Source organism: Pongo pygmaeus, chromosome 14 (assembly GCF_028885625.2).
Source record: "Pongo pygmaeus isolate AG05252 chromosome 14, NHGRI_mPonPyg2-v2.0_pri, whole genome shotgun sequence".
NCBI lineage: Eukaryota > Metazoa > Chordata > Mammalia > Primates > Hominidae > Pongo > Pongo pygmaeus.
The window spans coordinates 101,509,365-101,525,148 of NC_072387.2; the positions used below are offsets into that span (position 1 = coordinate 101,509,365).

Genomic DNA, 15,784 nt, shown 5'->3' on the forward strand with positions numbered 1-15,784 from the left:
TATCCTTCATTTATCCATTTCCTATACATCTCCCTCCAAACAATCACAAGTTACTTTGCCTGTGATTCAGTACATATGGCCAATCTGATCACTTATTGCAGCATACACCTCCACCAATACCATAGTCCAGCCCAGCAATGACTGTCACCCATACTGTTAGCATAGCCTTTAAACTGGGCTTCCTGCTTTCACTCTTACACCTGCCCAGCAGTCCACGCTCCATATATCAGCCACTGTTATCCTTTAAGACATGAACAGCATCACATTTCTCCCATGTTTAAAATTCCCTAGTGCTTCACATTCCACATAGAAAATCTAAACCCCTTACCACCATCTGTGGGGCCATCTGAAATCTGTCCCCTGCCTACTTCTCAGACCTTTCTCTCCTCTCACTCACTGAGCTCCAAATCACATTGACTTTCCTCTGTTTTTGCATAGTCAGCAACCTTCTTTGCACCTCGTAACCTTGCACTCTACCTTCTCTGAGCACTCTAACCACTCATCTTTTCATAGCTGGCTCTTTTTCATCACTGAGGCCTCCACTTGAATGTTGCTTCCTCAGAGAGGGTTTTCCTTCTCACTGTATCTAAAATGGCCAGTCTCAGCCTGGGCAACGTAGAGACACTGTCTCTACAAACAAACAAACAAACAAATAAAAATTAGCTGGGCATGGTGGTGGTGCTTGTCTGTGGTCCCAGATACTTGGGAGGCTGAAGTGGGGGAGTCTTTGGAGCCCAGGCAGTTGAGGCTACAGTGAGCCGAGATTGTGCCAATGCACTCTAGTCTGGGCAACAGAATGAGACCTTGTCTCAGAATAAAATAAAATAGCCAATCTGTAGAAAATCATTTTGCCCAAACCAGTTTGTCCAAATCAATTTTTTAATTTAGCAAATGACCAAATATTGTTTATAGTTTGGATATATTTGGTAAACTCAGAAAGTTTACTATTGAGAATAAGATTAAGAACTTGCTTTTGATTGTCTTTTGGTCAATTGATTATAAGCAAATTGACCTTTGGAAAAGAGCACCCTTCACTTTTCATCCCCTACCCTCTTTTATCCCTCTGTAATACCTAACATAACAATAAATCATTTATATATCTGTTTGCTTTTATACTTTATCTTCTACTCTGTGGATTCTAAGCTTTATAAGGACAGAAACTTGTATGGATTATTCAGTTTTAGCTTCAAGGTCTAAAACAGGTGCTCAAAATATATTGGTTGAATGGATGAATGAAAGAATGAATATCAAAAGAAACTAGATTTGAATACACTAAGAGGGAAAGGACAGTGTGCCAATGAAAGCCAAAAATATGGAACATCTCATTCTCTTGAGATTTCAAATAGAGAAAATGAGGACAGGAATTATGAGTTAGCAGAATGAAAGCTTTTGTTTATTTAAATAAAGAAGAACCATGTTTTTGTGTATGAATTAACTAAAAAAAAAAAACAAAGAAAAAGAGGAAGGAGAACCACCAACAAAGGATATTGGTTTACTTGTTCTGTATAAAAACATAAAGTTGTGAGTAAGAAACTCTTCCGTATAGCTCCTTTGTAGTTCTAGATTGTGTTTCTGAGCTTAAAGATTATTAGAAAATTTGATTTAAAATCTTCACCCTACAATAATTCATGAAACAATCAATGGTTAGTTGTTTAGAACTGATTTTATCTGTTACACAAGTGCTTAAGGGAATTTAAATTTCTGCTAAAATCAAGTTGATTTTTGAACGTAATTAGTTATAAAATAATATTAGAAATAAATGTGAAGCACCATGAAGGCCAAATTAATGAGGAGGGAAATGTTGGAGGAAGAAAGTTAAGAGGGCATTTTTCCATGCAGTGCTTGTCCTAGAAGATAAGATTAATTACCAAAAGGCTAATTCTTGATGATACAGATTAATATCCCACTCACTATTTATTTATATAGATGACTGATTTCTGTATAACATTTGAAAATGTCATTAAATTAATATTCCAGAAAACTTTGCACATTTTACTTTTTGGAAAAAAAATTAGGAAATATGCAAATATAAGGGAAAATTCAGTATAAACGCTTCCAGTCTAGAGAATTAGGTAGTTGCTTCTTTTATTTAAAAGTACATATCTTCAAGTGGCTATAATGGTCTTCTGAAAATCAAAAGAATTATTACTATTAAAATTATTCAGAAGTACTTTTTTTAAGAAAAAAGGAAATGGAATTAAAATTCATTGTAACGTGTGTGATAAAAACTGGTTATAAAATTACTTTTAAAATGATCTACCTACCTATTCATCTATCTGTATAATTTAATACAGAGGGATACATGATTTCAGGCACAGAGTAACTCTAAAGTAGTAGAGTAGTGATGAATTATCTATTGCAATAACATAGTCTGTGACTTGAGAGTTGTAATGCACAAAATGTAAATTCTCTCTGAAAATTTCTCTTCAATCAGATATACATTGTAAAATCATCTGATTTTCTATGGTTGATATGATTTAATCTTTTAAAGTCTATTTCATTGCTATATTTGAGGATATCTGTGACCTCAAATTGTAGTTGAAATTTCAAATTTTTTAAGTTAAAACATTCATATATCAAAAATAAAAAATATTAAAAGGGTCACAAAATATAAGTACATGTCATGCCAGAGAGGTTATAACAGTTATTCATAATCATTGCTTTTAGAAATCAACTTTATCTTTAAACTAATAAAAGCTTTGTGACTCTTCGGTTTCGCTCATTACAAAAAGCCACCTGCATATGAATCTTCACTGATTTTGACATTTTTCAGATTTAATTTTAAATCAATATCACTCAATTTTATCTCTACCAGTTTTATTTAAAGTTAAATCCTTTATTTGTGTCAGTAATCATTTCTGTGTTTAATAAATTATCTCTAAAAGGAATGTGGGCTGGAAGCAGTTAAAGTTTTCAGTCTTAGGTGTTTTGTCATTAAATTAAGATTAACGGAATGTTAATGTTGAAAATGGAAATAGATGCAGATAAACTTCATGCATTCCAAATCCAGTTTTTAGTGAGATAACACATAAATGATTTTATGTATAGATAAATTAATTTTCCCATAAGGCTGGGAAGAATTACATTCTATATTTAAACAGTAATTAGATGGCACTTGCAGCCTTTAATTCAATCTACCACTCAGGCATTACAAGGAAAACTGGAAATTATTCTGTCTTGATAGACTTGTTCTGATATCACTGGAAAGAAGAGCTTATTGAAATTCTCAATGAAAAACACACACACACAAAATTTTATTCCTAATCTGTTTCTTAAATTCCTTAAACAAGACTGGAAAATGTTTATTTTCAATGTGTGCTACAATTTTTAATTCTTGAATACAAAGCTACTGTTTATATAGCTTGGTTGAGAAGTATTTTTATGTATTATAACTAATGAAAGAAACTGTAGTTTCTCTTTCATAATTAAGTAGACGTGATTAATTGTTCAGCACCTTACCTATCTTGGATTTATAAACAATTATTTTATATGTCTATTACATTTTTGGAGAACAGCACATATTTTGTTACTTGACAATTATTTTGAAAGTTTAAATTCTTGCTAATATCAAAATGTTAATTCAGTAAAATGGAAACAACTCCTTGGTAAACATGGTATAAGAACAAAGTGATAGTTTTACAAATTCAAAGTTAATACAAACAAGTAGCTATAGTAAATTCAATTTCTGATTTTACCAATTTTAATTAAAAATTAGTACAAAATTATTCAATGTCTTGGCTCCTAGATTGTTCATTTTTGATAGGTGTCTACATATTAAAATTTTATGAAGTGATTAGGACAAAAAAATTCAAAATATGTTTATCCCTAAGCACTGAAGAATCAATTATGTATAGAGCAATAGTTTATGGTTTTTTATTGGTTGGATTTAAGAAATATTTATGATCACAGTTATAATATATAAAAATATGTACATATATTTAGGTAATTCAGTTAACTGGAATATTTCAATATCAGATTTAATACATATTGAAAGCCCCCCAATTTCTAAATATTGTGGTGAGTTAATAGCATGGTGAAAAACTAATGCAATAAATTACTTAAATCAAAACTATTTTGTGTTCAGATATTCAGGAAATAAACAGAATATTGACATGGTTGTGTGCCACTGAAGTACAGAGATTTGTTTGGAGAAATACATCATTAGACAATTTCACCATTGTGCAAATATAACAGACTATACTTACAGAGATCTAGACCTTAGAGTCTGCTACACACCTAGGCTATATGGTATAGGTTCATTGCTCCTAGGCTACAAACCTGTATGACATGTTACTATACTTAATACTCTAGAAGTTTGTAATGCAGTGGTAAATCTTTGTGTATCTAAGCATATTTAAACATAGAAAAGATACAGTGAAAGGATGGTAAGACTGAGCCTGTAATCCTAGCACTGTGGGAGGCCGAAGGAGCAGATACCTTGAGGCCAGGCGTTTGGGACCAGCCTGGGCAACATAGCAAGACCCTATCTCAACAAAAAAATAATAAAAAGTAAAAATTAGCCTGGCATGGTGGTCCACACCTGTAGTCCCAGCTACTTGAGAAGTTGAAGCAGGAGGGTTGCTTTGAGCACGGAAGGTTTAGGCTACAGGGAGCTATGATCCTGACATCGCACTGCAGCCTGGGTGATGGAGCAAGATGTTGTCTCAAAAAATCATATATAAAAATATATATACATATAAAATTATGGTATAAAATTTTTTTAAAAAAAAGGTACACCTGTATAGGGCACATAACATGAGTGGATCTTGCAAGACTAGAAGTTGCTCTAGGTAAGTCAGTAAGTGAGTGGTGAGTGAATGCGAAGGCTTAGGACATTACACTATTTAGATTGTACAAATACTGTATACTTAGGCTATACTAAATTTATTTTAAAAATCTTTCTTCAATAACAAATTAACCTTAGCTTACAGTAGTTTATAAAATTTACTTTAAACTTCAATTTTTAAAAAACTTTTTGATTTTTTATAGTAACATTTAGCTTAAAACACAAACTCATTGTACAAAAAAGTTTTCTTTATATCCTTACTCTATAAGCTTTTTTCTTCTATTTTTAAATATTTATTTTTTTACTTTTTAAACATTTTGGTAAAAACTAAGACACAAACACACACATTAGCCTAGGCCTACACAGGGTCAGGATCATCAGTATCACCGTCTTCCGCCTCCACATCTTGTTGCACTGGAAGGGCTTCAGGGACAATAACAGGCATGGAGATGTCGTGTCCTGTGATAACAACGCCTTCCTCTCCTATGACAACAATGCTTTCCTCTGGAAGACCTCACTTAGGTGGCTTTATGGTTAACTTAAAAAAAATCAGTAGAAGGAGTAAACTCTAAAATAACAATAAAAAACATAGTATGGTAAACACCCAGTAACAAAGTTGTATATTATCATTATCAAATATTATGTATTGTACATACTTGCATGTGCTAGACTTTTATATGACTGACAATCTGAAATTTTTGTTTATACCAGCATCACCACAAACATGTAATATGTTGGACTATGATGTTATGATGGCTATGATGTCACTAAAGTTATAGGAATTTTTCAGCTCCATTATAATCTTATGGGACCAATGTCATATATACAGTTAGTCATTCACCAAAACATCATTACAAGGCACATGACTGTATTTGATAACATATAATTTCCCCTTCAAAGGGTAGTAAAGTCAATACATAGTTTATGAAAGCTAAAATTTTAATGCATGTGGTATTGGAGAAAAGTTTTAAAATTTCACTCTGTTTCCTGAAGTTATTATCAAGTTATTTTGGTTGTTTTGTTTTAAAGAATAAAATTGAATCAGGGAAAAACTACTCTGAAATCAAATAAAAACCGTATAATTTGTTCAGAAATTTATTTTTAATTACAAACTCAAAGAGTAATCAGAATTAGTTTGTTGCTAATAATACACAGTGGCCTTCAAAGAGAAATAATGATATTTGGAAGTGCTATACTCATTTTTATTTTGAATGGAAACTCCTAAATATTAAATATATTCTCTTCAACATTGCTTTTACAATGTAAATTACTTTGTAAAACGTACCTGTTAGGGCTACTTAAAGATAGACTCCATATTTTCCTAAATCATTATGTTATAAATTAATTGGGCTGAAATTTATAAAGAAATATTTTATTCTTGCCTTTATAAAAATTGCATGTGTAAACATCGTTTAGAGTTGGCAGAAATCTGATGGAACATCAGTATTGCCTGATTCAGCAATGTTCAACCTTTATTCCACTAAGAATAATACGGCAATTGTCAGTCACATGAACACACATAGCACATATCTTAGAAACCTGGGCGGAAAGCATGTAAGAATGCCTGTGATATAGGATATCTTTGAATCTATCCTTATTTTATCTTTAACAAATTAAATAATTTTAAAACATTGTGATTTAACCATTATTGGTAAATAAAATTATTTGTGACCCACTTCGAGATTCTTAGCCACACACAAACTGCTCAGAAAAATGACCTATTTTAAGGAGAAACATACAGGCTTGGTAGTTTTATTGTAGTTCAAGCCACAAAGATTCAATTCCATTTTCACACTTTGTCCTGTGGATCTGTGAAAACAGAGTGTAGTGGCTGAGACTGCAGCTGTGGGGTCGGGTTATCACAGTGGAATGCTTGCTGAACAACTCTGTAAGAGCAGAGAGAATATTTTACACGTATTTGCAACCGCAATGTTTCAAAAACTGGCCAGGTTAAAAGAATCACCTGGGCTGCTTGTTAAATATAGATTCCTGAACCAAGACGAACCTACTGAGTTAGAATTTCAAATGCAGAGACCTGACAATCTGTTTTTTTTTCCCCATGAAGCCCAGGTGATCAGGCCATTTGGGGAAACCTGGCATTAATGCTGGCTGACAAGATAGAGCTGCTAATCTCAACTGAAGCCTTCTCATTATCATCCCATTTTCATTCTTTCATATTTTTATTGAGGAACTAGTTACTAGCGATGCATAGATAACACATGAGCTCTACCTAACAATTTATACGTACTCTGTTGAAACAGAATTGCAATTACTTTTAAAAGCTGTTACCTTTCATTGCAGGGTAGATACACCTTAATATATCACACTAAAGCCTGGAAATCAATGTGAATTAGATCAGTATCAGAATTCATGATATTGTGTTATTATTTATTTGTACTTGGACTCTGTGGCATATTCACGACACAGTTCTGCTTCATTAGTAGCTATCTCTGCACCTCTGCGTTTTGTTATTCCATTTTGTTTTTTCCTACTCTTCTTCCACCTATTTTTGTAATATACTCAAACAGTCTTTAGATTACTAAGTTATTGCGTGATCTTTTACAACCTAATTGAAAATGACTATATGATTGGGACTATAGGAGATAATTTTATTGAATATATTTTATTATTATATATTGAAACAGTCCAGTATCCTTATTTAGGCTAATTATGAAATGTAATTACTAATATATCCAAGGTGTTTACTGTTGCTTAATGCCTCATTTTGATATACCATTTTGACTTGCTGATTATTCCAACTTTCTATTTTTAGATTTTCTCCCTTAATTTATGTGTAAATTATTCTTGGTTGTTTCTGTGGATAAATTGACTTGAGATCATCAGTTATTTAAGTAAGAAACAAAATATCCCACAGTAAAGTCTTTGAAGATAAGATGATAAGAAAAAGGATATGATTAATAATGTGGTCACAATAATTTATTTTCATCAAATAATAGCACTCATGGGTTTCCCACTGCTTAACAAAGTGTGATAATTTATGGATACTTTGAAAATGAATGCTTTACTTTCTCTTCAGTTAGAACATGTGAGGAGGTCTAAGGATTGTCTGGTTTTCCTTTGGGAATCTAACCTCCTTTTGTAGCAACCAGTGTGTAATCTACTAGCTTTCATTCTGGAAAAGAAAAAGATTTGAAAAATTATAAAAATATAGCAGGTGGTGAATTAAGTACTTAATGTGACCATCTTTTATAATGAAGTCAGATTATGAAATAAATTTCTCAATGACACTTTTTTCTATCATTAGTGAGTTATGAATGACTATAGAATAAAGTCAGAAACTACTATACATGTAACTTATTTTTTCTTTCATTACTTTTTTTTTAATTTTGAGACAGAGTCTCACTCTGTCACCAAGGCTGGAGTGCAATGGTGCAATCTCAGGTCACTGCAACCTCCACCTCCCGGGTTCAAATGATTCTTCTGCCTCAGCCTCCCAAGTAACTGGGATTACAGGCATCTGCCACCATGCCTGGGTAATTTTTGTATTTTTAATAGAGAGGGGGTTTCCCCATGTTGGTCTGGCTGGTCTCGAACTCTTAACCTCAGGTGATCCACCTCCCTCGGCTTCCCAAAGTGCTGGAATTACAGGCATGAGCCACCGCACCTGGTGATTTCATTACTTCTAAACAGATTGTGATTCTAGAAATATGTCTCTATAAAACTTGTGTGTTGTAGGCAATGGTCATTGTTGTCCGGTCATTATCCTTGGAAAACTGAATTTGGTTGAGTAGGCTAAGAATTACAATTTAGATCCTTAGATTAGTTTTGATGAGTCATTTAACGTCTGGAGCAGATGGACAGTGTTAGCATGAATACTAAACCTTCTCATCTTTTGCCTCTGCTTGTGTTACAGAAACCCTTGAAACTCTCATCAAACAAGCAGAAAATTACACCATTATACTTTTTTGCAATACCTACAGGAACATGGCCTTGGAGGCTGCTGCTTCGGTTGAGGAGTTCTTCACTGATGTGGGGCTGTATTTATTTGGTGCAGATGTTAATCCTGAAGAATTTGTAAACAGATTTTTTGACAGTCTTTTTCCTCTGGTCTACAACTACCTCATTAGCCCTGGTGTGACTGACAGTTCCCTGGAATACTCAGAATGCATCCGGATGGCTCGCAGGGATGTGAGTCCATTTGGTAATATTCCCAAAAGAGTAGTGGGACAGATGGGGAGGTCCCTGCTGCCCAGCCGCACCTTTCTGCAGGCACTCAATCTGGGCATTGAAGTCATCAACACCACAGACTATCTGCACTTCTCCAAAGAGTGCAGCAGAGCCCTCCTGAAGATGCAATACTGCCCCCACTGCCAGGGCCTGACGCTCACTAAGCCTTGTATGGAATACTGCCTCAATGTCATGCGAGGCTGCCTGGCGCACATGGCGGAGCTTAATCCACACTGGCATGCATATATCCGGTCGTTGGAAGAACTGTCCGATGCAATGCATGGAACATACGACATTGAACACGTGCTCCTGAACTTTCACTTGCTTGTTAATGATGCTGTATTACAGGCTCACCTCAACGGACAAAAATTATTGGAACAGGTAAGTAGGAACTCCACATTTCCAGTCTGACTTCTTGTAATTCAAATATTAGCCATGATATACTTTAGGAAATAGTAGGAGAATGTGTCCGTTGATATATTCAATCCAAGATATTATATTTTTTATATCTTGTGATAACATTTTGATTAGCTGAAATACCATATTCTCTCCTAAGTAGAAGTCTGCTGAAAGGGTGAGCTCTGTGATGCGGCAAGAGCTCAGGTTTGAAATCAGGAACAGCATAGATTTGAATCTTTAGCCTACCAGTAGTTAGCTAAATGAAATTAGGTGAGTCCCTTTGGCCTATTTGCACCTCAGTTTCCTCAGTGATAAAAAGGAAATAGTAACATACAACATTTGAAGTATCCTTTTTTGGGAATATAGGCATTATGCATGCAAACTACTTAGTATGGTACCTGGTACTCCAAAAATGGGTAGTTATTGTTAGAATTTCAAAAGTATTTGGCTTTAAAATGGAAAACGACAGTTATATATCCCTGAAGTTAAGACTTGATAGCTTAGTGTTCAAAAGAGTTTCTTCAGAGATGCTCCAAAATCTGTCACAGTGATGGTGTGATAATTTTTAAAATGTAGTATATACACGGTCATGGTATTTTATTCCTAGCAGACTGAAAAGTTTTTAAAACACAATCATCAAATCAAAACATGTGAGAGTTTTCTATTTGTCCCACCTTACATAGAACCATTTTTCTAAATATTCACTGGCTCCCTTAGTAATAGTTCTCATATCCCAGAGTGAAATAGGATAGCATGCTGATGGTTCTACTAAACATTTTCCCCTGAAATAAAATTATACTCTCCAGTGTCAACAAAAGACATCTCCTTAGGCTGGTATTGATTTACCGAATTAACAAGCATTCTCATCAATTAGCTTTAAGCAGAAAATTTCAGTAAAGAGGGAGTTTCTCTATGTTGGTCAGACTGGTCTTGAACTCTTGACCTCAGGTGATCCACCTGCCTCGGCTTCCCAAAGTGCTGGAATTACAGGCATGAGCCACCTCGCCTGAGGATTTCATTACTTTTAAACAGAATTTGATTCAATTCCTTTAATTAATGACTGATAGAATCTGAAAAGCTTTATGTCCAAACACTTTTTCGCCTTCTCTTCCTAACCTTCAGGGACTTTCCAGGTCCTGCGTGAGCCTTTATGATTCCTTTCTGAAAATTAGAAACGACACCACCTTTAGGTGGATTCAGCACAGCACCATAGGGTAACGTGTGGGCTGAAATTTAACTCCTACTCCCTGCTTCATTCAGCTGGGTATCCCTATACAATGAACCGGGTTCTCAACTTGATGTAATGGCCTGGTCTACTTGTCTTCTCACATCCTTTTATGAAAATTGTACATGGCCCAGAACCTCCGGAAGGGATACAATAAACCATCTCAAAAGGAGGTACCAATGACTGCTGTGGTTTCAAGTATTTCCTTGAAAAATAAGCATTTAGATCTAGGGAACAAAATCCTCTTATTATTATTATTGTTATTATTATTATTATTATTTTGACGGAGTCTTGCTCTGTCACCCAGGCTGGAGTGCAGTGGCGTGATCTCGGCTCACTGCAAGCTCCGCCTCCCGGGTTCACGCCATTCTTCTGCCTCAGCCTCCCATGTAGCTGGGACTACGGGCACCCGCCACCACGCCCAGCTAATTTGTTTGTATTTTTTTTAGTAGAGACGGGGTTTCACCGTGTTAGCCAGGATGGTCTGGATCTCCTGACCTCGTGACCCACCCGCCTCGGCCTCCCAAAGTGCTGGGATTACAGGCATGAGCCACTGAGCCCGATCAAAATGCTCATATTATTTTATTGAGTATCTCCAAAAGGGAAAGTAAGCACAAGAAATCGGAGACCAAGTCCAGATTTGATTATTAACTTGGGGCCTGATAATTTAATGTCCCAGGGCCAGGGCCTTCTAATATATGTAAGTGAATGGGTTTTCAAGACCTTTTTTCCTATGTATTTTGGAAACCTGAAGGGCCTTTTTGTGTCCTTAAAATCTATCCTGTAGAAAATCTTCGGCGTTTCCTATTTCAAAGACTAAAATAAAAGTTTGCAGTAGACAGGAAAGCTTTCAAATCCTGAGTTTGCTACCCATTAGTCATGTGGGCTGGGTCAGCTTCTAAAACCCTTAAGCCTGTTTGTCCTATGTGAAAAGGAAGGGAGGAATAACTTAAATAGGACAGTGTTGGTCAGAGTCTGACACTGGTAGGCAGTAGGTACCTGATAACCTTACTCTTTTCTCTCCTTATTCTAAGGAAGGCCCTGAGCAGACCTCGGTGAAGCAGGTGACTTTAGTGTCTCAAAGTATTAGAATCAGGTTTATGTTTCCTAAAGAAGTTTTATACACAACTTTTATCATGTAAAACTCTCTGCTGTATTTTCAAAGAGTGCTCTTTTTTAAATAAATAGTCTGATTTTATATAATAGTCCTATGACTATTTTGAGAAACATAAATTATTACTGATAAATTATGGATTTTCTAAATAAAACAACTGAGTTCTCTTTTTACTTATGGGAACAGAAGAAGAAACTGATTTTAAACTCCTTGAAAATTGACCCAGGAATATTTATTTCTGCCAACTTCAAAGTGATTTATAAGCTCTTTATCAAACTTTGATAACCAGTTCGCACACCGATGAATTTAACAAATTCAAAATAAATTACTGGAAAGCCAGCAAATAATGACTTTCTCACATTCCCAAAGAAATCTCTGAGATCTAGTACTTCCAAGTCTACTCTTCCATAAATACATATTTTCACTTTAAAATATCTGTGGAGATACTTGATATATATACATATACCATATGTGTATACATACATATACGTATATATATACACATATGATATATGTATGTATGTATGTATATGTATGTATATGTATATATATATATATATATACACACACACTGTTGGATGAATTTCAACTGGAAAAAAAGTTTAGTTTTCTGAGAAAAATCATAAGTACCTTATATTTGGTTAATGTTTACAGAAACAAAAGTTAATTTACAGGAGAATTTTTTTAATTTCATAATTCTGTGATTTTATTAAGACAAAGTTTGATTTAATAAAGCAGAAGAAGAGAGGTAGCAAAGAGTAGGAATTAAAAGCACAAGTCCTAGTGTTAAATTGGATTTCACATCTGTCTCTGCCTCTTACTAGCTCTGAGTTTACGCATTTGCTTATTTTATCTGTTTGCTTCAGTTTCCTCTTTGGTTAGATGGGGCGATGTAATACCATAATAGTATCCTTGTGAGAATAAGATGAACTTACACACTTAATGTCTTGTGCATAGTGTTTACATTTTACCAATTATCACTATCACATTATATTATTTAGAAATAATTCACTGATTTTTCTGATTTTTTTTCTTTTTATTTGAAATGAAGTCTCACTCTGTTGCCAGGCTGGAGTGCAGTGGCATGATCTCGGCTCACTGCAACCTCCACATCCCGTGAAGCGATTCTCCTGCCTCAGCCTCCCGAGTAGCTGGGACTACAGGTGCCCGCCACCATGCCCGGCTAATTTTTGTAGTTTTAGTAGACACGGGGTTTCACTGTATTGGACAGTCTGGTCTCAAACTCCTGACTTCGTGATCTGCCTGCCTTGGCCTCCCAAAGTGCTGGGATTACAGGCCTGAGCCACCACGCCTGGCCTTCTCTGATGTTTTAAATGCTCCCAAAGTAAACATTTATTTCTTAGGGGTGTAGAGCTCAAAAAATATTTTAAATAATCATTTAATTAAACAAATACTTGTAATTTTCTTTATGAATGAGAAAAAAATTGATATTTTCAGAAAATATTAGACAAGTCTCTAATGTATTTTTAATATTAATGGATATAGATAGATTACCCTCTTGTTAATAAATTATTAATTCATTTGGTAAATACTTCATGTTTTTTGAAATCCTATTTCTTAGTAATTACATTTAATATATTATTTCTTGCTATAATTTGACCCTTTAACTTATTAAAGGCATAAGAACATACAGTCTGGTTTAATAACATTGTTTCAAGATGTTCTAAATAGAACAAATGTTACCAGGAAACACAGCTAAATATTGATTCTATACAGTTTTAGAAAAAAAAAAAAGGTGTTTTCTTTTTTTTTTTGAGATGGAGTCTCGCCCTGTCACCCAGGCTGGAGTGCAATGGCACGATCTTGGCTCACTGCATCCTCCGCCTCCCGGGTTCAAGCAATTCTCCTGCCTCAGCCTCCTGAGTAGCTAGAATTACAGGCATGCATCACCACGCCCAGCTAATTTTTTGTGTCTTTAGCAGACACAGGGTTTCACCATGTTGGCCAGGTTGGTCTCAAGCTCCTGACTTCGTGATCCACCCGCCTCGGCCTCCCAAGATCAGAAGCACAATTTTCAACAAAAAAACTCCCATTCTATTTTTTCTTACAGAAAAGTCTTTCACCTATTCTATCTATGCAATATTAGTAGAGTTTCAGCTGGTTGTACTCAAATTACTTTAGAATTACTATATAATTCTATCACTAAAACCTATCAAAAATGACTTTATGGTGAATTGTACAATATATACTAACATACTTTAATTAACTGTTAAGGAAACTAATATCTTATCACTTCCTCTGTACCCTTCCTCAGACATTTATCCGAATCTGTAGACAGCAAGCATAGTAAATTTATTAAGTGTTTTTAGGTGTTTAAACTATACTTTCAATAAAAGAAAAGTTAAAATAGCAGCCTGGATTATTTAGGACAAAATGCTAATTTTGTCCAATTTATTCAATGATGTGATATGCATTTTCCTAAAATATCAAAGTACATGAGATTTTGCAAATATAGGTACTAGAGAAGAAAAAAGGTTAGGGAAGAATTCTCAAAATCTCAGTCTCCAAAGTAACCTAATTAAAATACAATGCCATTGCAATTTTAGATATTTTAAATTTAGATATCTAAATGCAATACATTCTACAGTAACTATCACACATGAACTTGACAAAAGTCATGACATTTGCTTAGCGTCAGTCAATCTAGTGCAGTGTGGGAGTTTTTGAGTGATGAAGAAGAGGTGGCAGAGTGCATCACCTTCTCGTGGCCATGACGCTTTCACAATAAGAAGAAGGCTAATATGCCCTTTTCCTAGAAAAGTAACACATGCTGACACACAGGCACATGCCAAATACTGCATATAATTTCAGTGACTTTACAGCTCCCGTGATGCCACAGACCTGAGGGTGAGGCCCCCTGGGTTAAAGAAAGGACATCTCATTCTCCGGGTGAAATAGAATGATACCAGAGTTGGTTCCTAGAGAGATTCAAACATGGATGAAATTATTTTGAAATTAATGTTGGATATGTAGAGTGTGTTCTTTTGAGCATGACTCAGATCAGAGTGTATAAACTTTAGACAGAGAAGAGATTGGAATGAATAAGTAGAATCTCTATGGTTGCTCCAGTTTCCATAATATATGAAAAGCTGACAAGATATTGTTTCTGAAATAAAAATGTTTTAGTGGGGGAGCTTTCATTCATGTTCATATTTGGACTTGGCTGCTACAAGGTGGAAGATGTGACCAAAGGTTTTATATAAGCTACCTCATAGACAAAGCCCATGGGTGGTTGGACAAAATTTCATTCAAAATACCATTGCAATTTTAGATATTTTAATTTTAGATATCTAAATGCAATACATTCTACAGTAACTATTAGTAGTGTTGAAATATATTATTTTTACCTTTGCTTAATTTTTGTTTAACATATGTGGTGGGTTGATATTGAACTTATGATTTAGTACATGGCTCTTCTGAGGAATAAGACTGGGAATTGACAAAGAAAAAGAAAAGGCATAAGAATTAAATTTGTAACAATTGAGAGGGGAAAATATAAGCTCCTGGTGTGAAAGTCAGCTCTGAAAGAATCCAGTGAAAGTGGGCTGACTTTGATTTATAGAAAACACTGTAAGCTAATAAAGCAGAAAAGGAAGATTCATTAGACCACAGGAGGGTTATCTGTTCTCACAGTTCTATGTAGAGATCATTTCTAAAGATTTTCACTCACCAACTTCTGGTCACTAAATAGTGTTAAGGAACTTCTTACTCCAGATGTGGCCATATTAAGTGTGTAGTGACAATTAATTGTTTCTGTTTTTAATATGAAGGTAATTTTGTTTTTTTCAGATATGGAATGAGATGTTTTCTGATTAGAGGCAAGTCAAAGGGTAATTTTATTGTGCATGGATTTTCTGTTCAGATATCATAAATTTGACACTCTGTTGAGGTAGTTCTGTGATATTTCAGCCTCTGCTGGTAGGAATTTTCTTCACATGCCTGATTAGATCTGAATCCTTCTTATTTTGGAGATTTGACCCCTGCATGTGTGGGCTGTGCTAGTGGAGTGGTGATAGTGGTGAGTGGAACCTCTCCTGAGGCGATTAGCAGT

At 34.8% G+C, this 15,784-nt stretch overlaps 1 protein-coding gene across 4 annotated transcripts in view; it reads left to right on the plus strand.

Annotated features, from left to right (window-relative positions):
• Window positions 1–15,784, plus strand: part of GPC5 (glypican 5) — a 1,461,148-nt gene that overhangs the window by 290,143 nt on the left and 1,155,221 nt on the right. For all 4 annotated transcript variants that reach the window (XM_063651046.1, XM_054446639.2, XM_063651047.1 and 1 more), the window contains exon 3: window positions 8,661–9,355. In XM_063651046.1, coding sequence (XP_063507116.1) covers window positions 8,661–9,355 — 695 coding nt within the window. The remainder of the gene's footprint in view (window positions 1–8,660; window positions 9,356–15,784) is intronic.